The sequence below is a fragment of the Lemur catta genome, chromosome 19, assembly GCF_020740605.2.
Source record: "Lemur catta isolate mLemCat1 chromosome 19, mLemCat1.pri, whole genome shotgun sequence".
Classification (NCBI taxonomy): domain Eukaryota; kingdom Metazoa; phylum Chordata; class Mammalia; order Primates; family Lemuridae; genus Lemur; species Lemur catta.
Window position 1 is genome coordinate 23807311 of NC_059146.1, and position 11522 is coordinate 23818832.

The window sequence follows — 11522 nt, forward strand, 5'->3', positions numbered from 1 at the left end:
AACATGCTCTGGAGGGGAAGAAAAACCTGGAAAGTAGCAAGAAGTTTGCCTAAAACTTAGAAGTGTCTGGAGGAAACTGCAAAAGGATGCATGTTGAGCATTGAGAATTTTCTGGACTAAAGAATGAGCTGTCAAAGGAGGAGGAGTAGGTGTTCTGGAAATAAGAACATTTCTAGGCTGAACACTCCAGAAGAGGAGAACCTAGAACATAGTTAGAATGCCAAGTGGCAGATGGAGGAGAAAGCCCACAATTCACCAGGGGAAAAGTTCTAAACTAAGGATGCACTAGAGGAAAGATGGACAGAGAAGGTGGGAAGGAGTGGGCCTAGAACCTAGAACCTGAGGAAGAAAATGTAATGTAGGACACTTCAGTGGGAATCTCCTAGATTTCAGAATGTGAAATTAGATGGAACCTAAACCAGGGAAGTGCATTCTAGAATTAATAGTACAAATTGGAAAAAGGCTAGAGCACATACTTGGAACACATACATTTTTTAAGTTAGAATAACCCTGGGAAGAGAATGAAATCTAGAACAACGTGGCTGGAACCTAGAACGTGCATAAAATGAAAATTGAGCAGAAAAGAAGTAAGGACTGGTTGCTAGAAATTTGGAACATGGCCGACGAGAGGGTGAGATGAGAATTTGGCTAGAGGATGTTATCTAGATATTTGAAAAGATAAATGAGAAAAGACATGTCTCAAATTTAGCATCTAGCCTAGAACTCAGACCATACTTTGAATGAAGACAGCACAGAGAAGTCAACTGGGGAATGTTCTAGAATTTAGAAGGAATCTAGAACATGGAGCAATGCAAGGGCACATGTGCAATTAGAAATATGGAAGACAGTGGGTAGGTTCTAGATCACCTAATGAGCCTAGGTCACAGAACACATCTAGAGGAAGTGATGTGTGTTTGGCTGTTCAGCCTGAAAGAATGTTTTTGGAAAATGGGACCCATGAGTGGCCCTCAGGAGGCAATGGCGTACTGGAAACATCTCAAGAAACTGGGTCTTAGGGGAAAGAGTAGAGAAGAGAATCCTGAAGCCCAGCACCTGAGATAATAAGGGAACGAGGCAGGGGTTTGCCAAGGCCACAGGAGATGTGAAGTTGATGGGGGTGGTCACGAGGCTGTGAGAATCTGGGTCCCTAAAAGTGAAAGCTGAGGAGCTTGATATCTGGGGGAGCTGCAGGGCTGGGGGCCTGGACCCCATATCCTTATGTAGGTAAAGGATGGGAGGTTAGAAGCTTAGAACCTGAGTTCTTGTTTGGAGGGAGGGCTGGGGCAAGTAGCCTCGGTGGGCAGTACGGAACCTGGGTCTGAACTCCTGGGCCCCAGAGGGGATGCAGGACTGGGGACAAGACATCTAGGTCTCCAAGGGGGAGAATGGACAGAAATCAAAGAATTGCATTAATAATTGCTTTCTGGAAGAAAGGAAGAGAGCCATGGCGCTTGAGTCCCTAAGGGAGCAGAGGTTGGGGTGACAGGAAGCTTAGTATATTTGTCTGAGGGGCACAGGGGCTGTTGAACCGGGTTCTGAAGGGGCAAGGGCTGGGAAACTGGACTCCTAGGTCCTGAAGGGGTGAGGACTATCAGCTGGGTCTGGCAGACGGAGTGAACACTGACAAGCTTCCAGAACAGGGTGGGAGCTGGATGCTCGGGTGCCAAGGTCCCTAAGGTGGATAGGGAAGGAAAATACAGAAGCCCTGGCATCTCAGGAAGCAGCTGGAGTCCCAAAAACCTGAGGTGCCGAGGACCGGGCCAACAGCCTGGCCTGCGGAACGGTGAGGGCGACCGGGACGCCCGGGTCGGGGAGGGCCCGGGTATCCCCGGGTCAAAGGCGCGGCGGGGGGGATCCCCGCGCCGCCTGCGCCCCGTCCCTGGCGGCTGCAGCATGAGGTGGGGGAGGCGAGCCTGCCGAGTGCGCTGACCATGGACAGCTCCGGAGCGGGCCTGTGTCCAGGGCGGCCGCCCAGCCGGCCTGGACCGAGGGACGCGACCGGCTGTTGAAGCCGAAGGCTGAAGACCGGCAGACAGGGTGCGCGAATGGGGGACGATGCGGACGCGACGGGGGGCAGCCGGCTGTGGCCGGGGGAGTCTGACACGGCCGTGCGGGTGTCTGGAGCTCCCAGGACTGGGCCAAGAAGGGGCATCTGGGTTCAGAGGGGGGCCCGGGGCTGAACTGGGAAATCCAGGCTCCTGGGCCCTGGAGGAGGCGCAAGGCGGCGGTACGCCTGGGATTCTAGGGTTCGGTTGGGGACTCTGGGCGCTGGGAGGGGCATGCCTGAGTCTTTGGGGTTGAGCTGTGAAATCTGGGCTCTGGGGTCCCCAGGGATGAGGAAGAGAATCCAGTATCTTGGGGAGGCGGGGGAGGCTCGCCGAGGGGTCCCCGGGGTGGGCGCTGCCAGGCGGGCCGGGCCGGGCTCTTACCTACCTGGTCCGCGGCGGCTGCGGGAGGAGCTGGGCTGCAGGAGGGACGTGGGGTGGGGTGGGGGGACCGGGCGGGGCCCCTGGCGACCGCCGGGGCCCGGATCTGTAGCTCCGGAGCCCTGTCTCCGCCGCTCGCGCGGGCTCCGCGTCTCTCGCTCCGGCTTGGGCGGCTGGGGACCCCCCTCCCTGTCACGGTCTCACAGCCCTCTACCCCTTAAAATAGTCCCCTGCCCCTGTCACCGTTCAGCCTCCCCCCGCGAGGCCGCAGCCGCCAGATCCAGGGGTGCCCACCAGCGCCCCCAAATCCCACCTTCCCCCCCCAAAAATTCCTCCTCCCTCCCCCTCCCCCCCACAGCACCCGGGCGGTCGTGGCCCCTTTAACAGGAGACTGACAGACGGTGCTGAGTGGCCAATGGGAGGCGGTGTCGGCGCCGGCCGGCGACTAGACCCCGCCTCCGCACGGGCCGGGAGGGGCCGCGCGGGCGGAGAGCGGGAGGCGGGGCGTAAGGCGCGTCGGCCTATAGGCGCGCGGCGTCAGGCGGCTGGGGCGGGAGGCGGAGCTCGGCAGGGGGATGATGTCACCTGGAGCGAGTAGCGCGCGGCGTGGAACGCGAGTCGCGACCCCGGATCCCGGCAGTGGCGCGCGCCGGCTCTCGCGCTGCACAGGACACGAAAGCCGGGCGGGCAGCGGGATGGGGATAAAGGTTGGATTTTAAGGCGGGGGCAGCTCCCGTAACGACCGCTCTGGTTGGGAAGTCGAGTGCCCACCGGTGGGCGAGTGCACCTTATTCTGCACCCCTGCGCCCGCCTCGGGAACTGCACGCGGCACCCCCACCCGCGACTCCCACGCAGACGGTAGTGCGGCCTGCAGGGTTCCCCCAGCGGACGCGGCTGATGGTTCGCTCCGCCCCGCCCACACACGCCGCCCACTGGCTCCTGTGAGGTTTCAGGACTCCGGAGGAAGGGGCTTGGCCTTCGCCCTAAGACTTAAGGGTCTGGGGCGTTGTCTTCAATTCTGTCCCCCACACTCAGATCCAGACTGGGTCCCAGCCTCCGCCCTCATACTTGTCCCTAGGAAGCCGGCTCGCCTCCGCCTTCAGACCTGGGGAGAGGTCTCTACCTCTGCTCTCAGACTCTGAAAAAGGGGTTCTTCAGGGCTTGGTCTGACCTCAGTTCCTCTCCCTCCGCACACCTCAAGACACTCTAACCCGAGGATGCAGGACAGACACACAGACACGCAGTGAGGGTCATAGATCTTTAAATAAGGAGCCAGTGACAATAAATACTGTACAGGAGAGAGGGCGAAGGGGAGGGTCCAGATCTGTGGTTTCAGCCTCGAGACTCCAAGGACCTGCAAGGGGATGAAGAGAGGGAAGCCATGCTCAGGGAGGGGCCCTGGGGAGCATGCGAGAGCCAGGACTGGGGTTCTAGAAGCAAGGGCCCAGGGAATTGGGTTGAGGGATTCCAGCCAGAGTAGGTTCAGATCTTGGGACGGGAGGGAGCTAGGGGGCTTCGGTCAGAATGACCTGGGGTGGCAGCCTGGGTAAAGGGTCAGGATCCCAGAGGAGAGGGACCAGGGCTGGGGACGCAATTCCAGGAATCGTTGGCCTGGATTGGGAGTCCGGGGTGAAAGGTAGGCAGTGGGGTCCCCAGGACACTGGTCACCAAGGGGCTCACGAGTAGCTCTGGTGCTGCTGGCGCCGGCGGGCAGAGCGCATCTTCTCAAATCGGGCCTCCATCTCCTCCAGCACTCGAGGCGTGTAACGCACCACCAGCTTCACCGAGCCCTGGGCCGCCTTCAGCAGCTCCACGGCCTTCTCGTGCTGCTCACCCTCAACACTCTGCGGGGCCCAACACAGACAGCTGGGCTAGGGCCTGCTGCCCTCACCCAGCCCCCACCAGGAAATGGGACCAACTGCTGGTGAGCCTGGTGCCAGCCCTGAGATGCCAAGGCCTCATGTCCTCCTGGTGGGCGAGTCATTAGCTCTTGCCTCAGTGCCCTCCTCGAAAACCTTGCAGGTTTCCTGTGTCAGGTTCAGTCCCATGTTCCCTCAGTCACTAGACGGATGTCCAGGCCCATCTTTGTTGCCCCTTCCCCATAGCCCACTAATACCCTCTTGCCCTGACTCCCTCTTCTTTGTCCCCATAGCTCTGGCCCCAACTCAGGCCTTGTCCTCTCCCCTCTGGACTCTTACCCTGGCCTCCTCCCTGGCCTCTGACCTCCCACCTCTCCCCTCAGTTCATCTCTCATAAAATCCCAGACAGGTCTTTCTATACTTGCAAGCTGAGCTTAGCCCTCACTCACTCACAGCCCTCCCATGGCTCCCCAGCACCCATGGGACAAAGTCCCAGCTTCTCAGGCTGGCACTCAAGCCATGCATGGCTAACCCCAAGTACCCATCTAGTTATGCCTCCATCTACTTGAACCACAATGATTTTAATTACCTGCATGCCACAGACCTCCCTTAGAACTGAGCCCTTTCGCTTCAGCTCAGAGGAGAGTCAAGTCAGAATCCTTACCTACAACACCCTCAGCATTCACCTTGTTTGCTTGAAGAACTCCTACTCATCCTTCAACACCCAGCCTGAATGTTCCTTACTCTGCAAAAACTTCCTACAGCTACACTGGCCTGGTGCCACATCTGGGCTCTCACAATGCTTTGTGCTTCCTCATTATTATGTCTCTGGAAGTAGGACTGTTTCAGTCAGGGTCAACCTTACTTACTAGCGAGGAAAAATCTTGAGTGTGGGAGCTGAGGGCAACTTCTCTCAGGGTCTGCAGCATTGCCCATCACGGGGCTGGCCACAGAGGCAGTGCTCAATCAGTGCATGTTGAATGAATGTCAAAAGCAGGGACTATGCTACCTTGGATAGACTGTACCCTCATCCCAGCCTCAGCCCTCTGCTTACCACACCGTTCACGGACAGCAGTTGGTCCCCTCGCTTGAGGCCTCCATGGCGGTCAGCCACGCCCCCTGGGATGACCCGGGAGATGTAGATGGGCGAGTTCTGCTCTTTGCCACCCATGATGTTGAAGCCCAGGCCCTCGTCTGTCTTGGGCAGCTCCACTACCCTGGGATGTGCATGGCCCTCACTGGCCGTGAAGGCGGCCACTGTGGCCTAGGAGAGAGAAAGCGTCAGGAGGTGAGGGTCCCTCCATGGTGGGCATGCAGGCTGGGGTGGGCAATCTAGGCCAGGAAGAGCGATTTAGGTCAGATTGCTACCCCCAAGCACAAGACACGTGCCATGACTCAACACAAGATTACTCCTACAATGACTGTGTGTCCTTTCGGTTCCCTGTGTGTGCTTCTGCCATGCCAAAAAGAAAATCTCCATTTGGCGTGAGTGTGGCATCAATACCCAACACTGGCCAACCTTGCTTTTCTACAGAAGAAAACAAAGCCTGTAGGGAGCTTCCAGTCAGCAACAAGAAGTGGCGTCTAACTGTAGTTCAGTAATATGTCAGTGTTCCGTGACTTCCCTTGTTTTCATTGTACAGATGTTGAGGGTTATCTTCTAGCCGGGAATGCCATACTGGTTTCCATCTGTAGTTGCTGAAGATGCCTTTATATGACATTTAAGTTAAAAAGGTGCCGTTATTTAATAACAGTTAAGGATGGTACATAGATTTGGCAAAAACCACGAAGAAGGAAATGGGAATGCCTGGCATTAAGATACTGGGCTAGACCAGGCAGTTCAGTGGACGCAAGAGCGGTGGGGCAGAGGTGCCCACCTTGGCTGTGGCATGGGCCCGGATCTCAGCGCTGCCGGTGATGTCCAGGGTGTCATACAGCTGCTCGTACACCTGGGTGGGCACGCACCAGCATTAGGGAGCCGCCAGCCCCCTGCTGCCCTAGACACAGGAGTCCAGGTCCCCAGAGACCCTCTCCCCTACCATCCAAGGAGCCGCCCCGCTCGCGCAACCAGAGCCAAGGAAACTACAACTCCCAAAGAACCTGAAGCGCGGGCACCGAGGTGGGCCGCCACAGAAGCTGCTAGGAGGCATAGTCCCCGGGGCTCGGGCGACCGCCAGCGTGCGACTCTCACCTCTCGGATGGCGGAGCAGAAGCGGCTCTGCAGGACTCGCTGGAGGGCCTGCAGCTTCTGCGGGGGCAGCTCCCCGCTGCGCTGGAGCCGCTCGAGGAGCTCCACGGCCCGGGACACGTCTGCGGGGCGGGGGCGGGGGCGGGAGCGCACAGACACGCAGAGTCAGACACCGAGACGCAGAGAACCACCGAGAGGAGCGGCGAGAGATGGAGTAAGGGCAAGCTCAGACAGACCCCAAGAAGGACAACGAAGCACAGTCGGACAACCCGCAGAGTCAACGGTGGCAAGGGAGAGACTTCGGCCAGCCGGGTGGCAGTCCCCAGGATCGCGCGCGCGCGCGCACGCACGCACATACACAAACACACACACAGACACACACACTGCTCGCCCACGGACCCTCCCACACCCAGAGAGCGCCCGCCCCGCCCACCCCCTCCGGATAAGTCCGCCCACCCGCGCCGGCCTGGCCCGGGGCGGAGCGGGGGCCGGGACTCGGGGACTCAGGCCACGGCTTGGTGGGCAGGGCCCCCTGGCGCGCGCTTACCCCGCTCCAGCCCCAGAGGCTCCACCAGCGCAGCCATGTCGGTGCCACCACTGCCAGCCGCCCGCCTGCCCCGTCGCCGGCGAGGAGGGCGGGGCTGCGCGAGGCCACGCCCCAGACGACGGGCGCCCCCTGCGGAGGCGCCGCCTGGCAGGAGCTGCGCTCCCAGGCGCCGCTGTTGCCCCGACCCGCTGTCGCGCGCGCCCGGCTGCCCTGCCCTCCGCCCCGGCCGGTCTGTCCTGTTTGCGACCCCTCCTGTTGCAGGCTCAGTCTGTCTGTCCCTTTCAGAATCCTTGTCTGCACCTCTTTTTGTCGTGCCCGCCACACTTGTCTATCCCCACTTGATCCTTTCCCCACATTCACTCAATAAAAGCATGTAAAATATCTTCAGAGCCCGAGGCGACGGACGTGAGGGTGAGCAGAGCAGACAAGCCCACCGCCCGAATGGAACTTCCAGTCTGGAGCAGACAACCAACTTCCGTGATAAGAGCTGAGACTGGGGAGGTGATGACCTGGATGGAGGAAGTCCTGGAGGAGGGACATTGCAGTCCTGGAAGGTAATATCAAAACGTGGAGCGTGGGTCACGGGTCACCGCCAACAGGCAGAAGGAGCCCACGTGTCTGGAGAGCAGAGTTGGGACTGATTTATGATGAAGGTGGAAAGGCTGGCAGGATAGTTTATGCCTGGCCTTGCGTGTTGGCACATGCTTGTTGAGGATTTTGGACATCATGCCAACTCCTAAGAGTAAAATGTGACATTCAAATTTGTATTTTAAGATGACTGCTGGCCACTGTGGACTGCATTGGATGGGTGCAGCAGGCCCAGCTAGCGCAGCAATCCCCGTGGCCGGCACCAGGGCCGAGGCCTGGAGGGTGGGTGGACAGATGTGAAAAGTGCCAGGGCAAGTCTTGGTGCTTAGCTGTATATGGGGATGGGAGGTGCAGGGGAATGGGAGTATTAAGGTGCTCTGGTGCCATTTGTTAAGCTGATCCGTGCTGGAGAGGGATATTGGATATTTTGAATGTGAGAAGCCTGTGCAGTGTCCAAGGGGAGAGGATATCTAAGTCTAGGGCTCAGAAGAGCCATCTGGCCCTGCAGGCAGTTTTGAGAATCTGGGCATAGGTGGCAGGTAAAACCACAGGAGTGGATGAGAATGCCGGGGGTAAGAGAGAATAGAATAAAGAGGGCCTAGGATTGGTCTCTAAAACACTTAAAGTCAGGAAGGCGGCATAGAACGGCCAGAAAGGTAGGTAAGAGGAAACCCAGGTGGAAGAAACCAAGAGAAGAGAATGGTTTTAAAAAGAGGAAGTGGTCAGTGGTGTGAAATGCTCTAGAGAGGCTGCGGACATGCGGGGAATGCAGGAAATGTGGACAAGACTTTGAGAGGCCTGGCTGTCACCCCTCCATCCTCTGGGTGAGCAGGATGGGGATCTGCAATCTGGAAAAGAGCTTGCTCAAAGTCGGGGGACTAAAGCCGCTTTGTCTAGCCCTCTCCCTTCTTCTTTAACAAAAAGTAATGCCTTCACCAGGTTAAACACAAAATGCAGTGACATAGAAGGGCTAACAATGAAAAGCACCAGCCCCTGTATTTGTCCTAACTCTGCCCACTTCACGAGGCGACGACTTATAGATGTTTAGTCTGAGAGCTGCTTCTGTGTCTAAATAACGTGCTAGTTCTTGATTTATCAATTTAGATGTAATAGATTACACATTGATTTTCTGCTTTACCCACCTTTCTCCTCTGTACCCATAGTTTTATGACAGCAGCTTTTAGTTCAATCAATAAAGTGCTCACATGTTGTCTACCTGTTGTTTACTGCAGAGCCCAAGTGGTGTTTTGTGATTGCCTCTCCTTTCTTGAATAGCTTTTTGCTTTTTCTGTGGCTTTTGTGTACCTTTGTTTTCTTTTCTTTCTTTCTTTCTTTTTTTTTTTTGAGACAGACTGTTACCCTGAGTGCCATGACACAGCAACCTCAAACTTCTGGGCTCAAGCGATCCTCCTGCCCCAGCCTCCTGAGTAGCTGGGACTACAGGTGCATGCCACAACTCCCGGCTGATTTTTATATTTTTAGTAGAGATGGGGTCTCACTGTTGCTAAGGCTGGTCTTGAACTCCTGAGCTCAAGCGATCCACCCACCTCAGCCTCCCAGAGTGCTAGGATTACAGGTGTGAGCCACCGTGCCCAGCCTTGTTTTCTTTCTTTCTCCACGTTCTCAATCTCTTTCAGATGAGTGAGATCAGGGTGGTACAGCTGCAGACTCAATTTCTTTCAAGGTCTCCAAAACAACTATTTTATTGAATCTTTTTATCCCAAAATTTCTTGGAAACCTCAGTTCACTCATGCCAATCTGGACCAACTGCACTCTAGCAACTGCCGTCCTGGGACTTCCCTCCACTGCTCTCCTGAATTGGATCAATGCCCCTTTTAAATCCTTCATTTCAGTGCAGTGGGGCTACAGCTAACTTTCTAAGAAGGTTGTGAGTTACCTCTTACTTTTGCTAGTTTGTCCAAGTCTATCTTTCCTAGCATTTCTGGTGTTTATAAGACTTCAGGTTATCTAGTATCTCCTCAACTACTGAATTCTTAGTTTTGGATATTGTTTCCCAGTTCTAGACTTTCCATTTTTTAGAGCCAGATCTGTTAAAATTCTCCATCTTTTCCTTATTTTGTAAACATGTCATAGTTATTTCAGTTTGGTAACTAAAACATCGGGACCACCTCTGGGTCTGTTTCCATTAGATATTTTTTTCCTCTTGGTTTTCAGCCATTTAAGTCCTCTCTAACATGCCTGGCAATTTTTGAGTGGATGCTGAGTATAAACACAGTATGTGTAGAGGCTCTGAGTGCTACCTTCCTCCAAAGCGGGTTTTCTTCTGGCTGGCAGACTGCCCAAATCCTGATGAGGTCTTGTTTTAGGCTTTCTTAGCCTGACCTAAGTTTAGTTGTGTCACTCTGAGCACTCAAGCAGGGCCGTTCCACCATAGTGGGCCTTGAACTGGAGGCGGGCCTTGAGCCTGTCTCTCCCAGAACAGCATGGCTGCTGAAATCTCTGCTTAGCTCTTTAGCCTCCAAGTTATTGCATTCTGATGAGTTTCTTGAGGGTCTTGCAATGACGATGAGCACCTTAGGAGTTGGCAAATGCCTCAAGGGAGGGTTGCATGTAGATCTGGGAGCTCAATGCCCTTCTACCTGGGAATTTTGCCTTCAAGCCCCAGCTGCCTGGTTGAACCTCTGTGAACTCTGCCCAGTGCAGACTGCCCTTTCCAACGGTCTATTCCCCATGCTAAATTGCTAAATGTGCTCAAGGAAAAAGCAAGGGTAAATACAAAGTGTACCTCTGTGTGCTTTCCTTCCCTTAGGGATCATACCCCTTTTCAAGTCTGGTCTATACTGGTTGCTCCCCAGCAGCTTTCGTAAGTTCTGTTTTTACATATTTCCTCTGATATTATTGTAAGTGGTCTCTGCTGTTAGTCCAAAATGGGTTCTTCCTAGCCAATACCAGAAGTCTAGTTACAGCATCTGAGATATCTATGAGAATATGCTAATTAGAGGTATTAAGTTCTTTTATTACTAAACTGTTCCTTTCAGGATCAGTTTTTCTATTTATCCTGTCATCTCTTGGCTTTTTTCTGAAACATCTGGGTATCTTGGTCGTTTCGGCAGACTAAGACCATTAAAAAACAGACTAGAATCCTGTGGGGTCAGTCACAGACTGCCTCTGGGTTAACAGACCAAGTTTGCCTTCAGGCTGAGAAACTTCTAAGACAAAAGCAGGTCTTGTATTTGCCCAGGTAGTGAAAGCTCACCTCCTAGGCATCCTGAGTGCTGAAAGGGAGGCCTTTGTACTCCTGGAGTTGTAGCCTCGACACTCTCTACAGTTCTGCAGGGCCAACTGGCTTCCTTCTCCAAGCTCACTAGACTGATGTGTTCTCACCATCTTTCATCTTCTCTCCAGAAACTTGCTGACATCTCAATTCCTGGTAGATGCTCTTCCGTTTCTGCTTGTTATTCTTCTACTTTCACTAGTAAGTATTAAGTCAAAGTGTCTGCCACAAAGCAATGGGAAGCCACCCCCCTGCCCTAAGCCTGCCTAGCCTTCTTGCTCTGCCCATTCCCTCCCACAAGCTGCACATTCTACATTTCCTGTGTCCTGCTCCCCTACAGATAATAGCTTCCCTTACAAACACTCAAACTTGCAGTTTCCCAAGTAATCTGGTCCCCTTCTATAATCCACTCCTCCACCAAGACAGGTGGTAGTATGAATAGCCCCAAGGAATGTGTGGAAGAGGTTAAAGAAGAGGATGAAAGCACAGGACCGGGGACACTCAGAGGGCTTTCTTACCACATCTTAAACAGCTCTGGTATATTGGGCATAGCCTAAGCCTTAGGTCCTAAAGCTCAGATTCTAGGCATCCCCTGGAAAACAAAGTAGGGTCATCAAAAGTCAGGTGACAGCTGGGTGGGATGGTTCATACCTACAAACCCAGCACTGTGGGAGGCCAA

At 54.7% G+C, this 11522-nt stretch overlaps 2 protein-coding genes across 2 annotated transcripts; one reads left to right on the forward strand and one right to left on the reverse strand.

Moving 5' to 3' along the window:
• The first annotated feature begins 3121 nt into the window (after positions 1-3121).
• On the forward strand, positions 3122-3504 carry C19H19orf73 (chromosome 19 C19orf73 homolog). The gene is given in 3 exon segments (XM_045531844.1): positions 3122-3168; positions 3170-3349; positions 3351-3504. Coding segments are annotated over 3 exon segments (381 nt in total).
• A 166-nt stretch (positions 3505-3670) lies between these two features.
• On the reverse strand, positions 3671-7095 carry LIN7B (lin-7 homolog B, crumbs cell polarity complex component). The gene is made up of 6 exons (XM_045531199.1): positions 7021-7095; positions 6477-6595; positions 6163-6234; positions 5340-5549; positions 4107-4270; positions 3671-3780 (listed from the first exon to the last, which is right to left on the reverse strand). The coding sequence occupies exons 1-6, from the start codon at positions 7055-7057 to the stop codon at positions 3759-3761; spliced, it is 624 nt and encodes a 207-aa protein (XP_045387155.1). The 5' UTR covers positions 7058-7095; the 3' UTR covers positions 3671-3758.
• Positions 7096-11522: the final 4427 nt, after the last annotated feature.

Coding starts and splice junctions, on each gene's coding strand:
- LIN7B (XM_045531199.1), bottom strand. CDS start 7,057: ATGGCTGCGCTGGTGGAGCCTCTGGGGCTGGAGCGGG. Junction 6,596..7,020: donor GCCTCTGGGGCTGGAGCGGG/GTAAGCGCGCGC, acceptor CCCGCCCCGCAG/ACGTGTCCCGGGCCGTGGAG. Junction 6,235..6,476: donor TCTGCTCCGCCATCCGAGAG/GTGAGAGTCGCA, acceptor GTGCCCACCCAG/GTGTACGAGCAGCTGTATGA.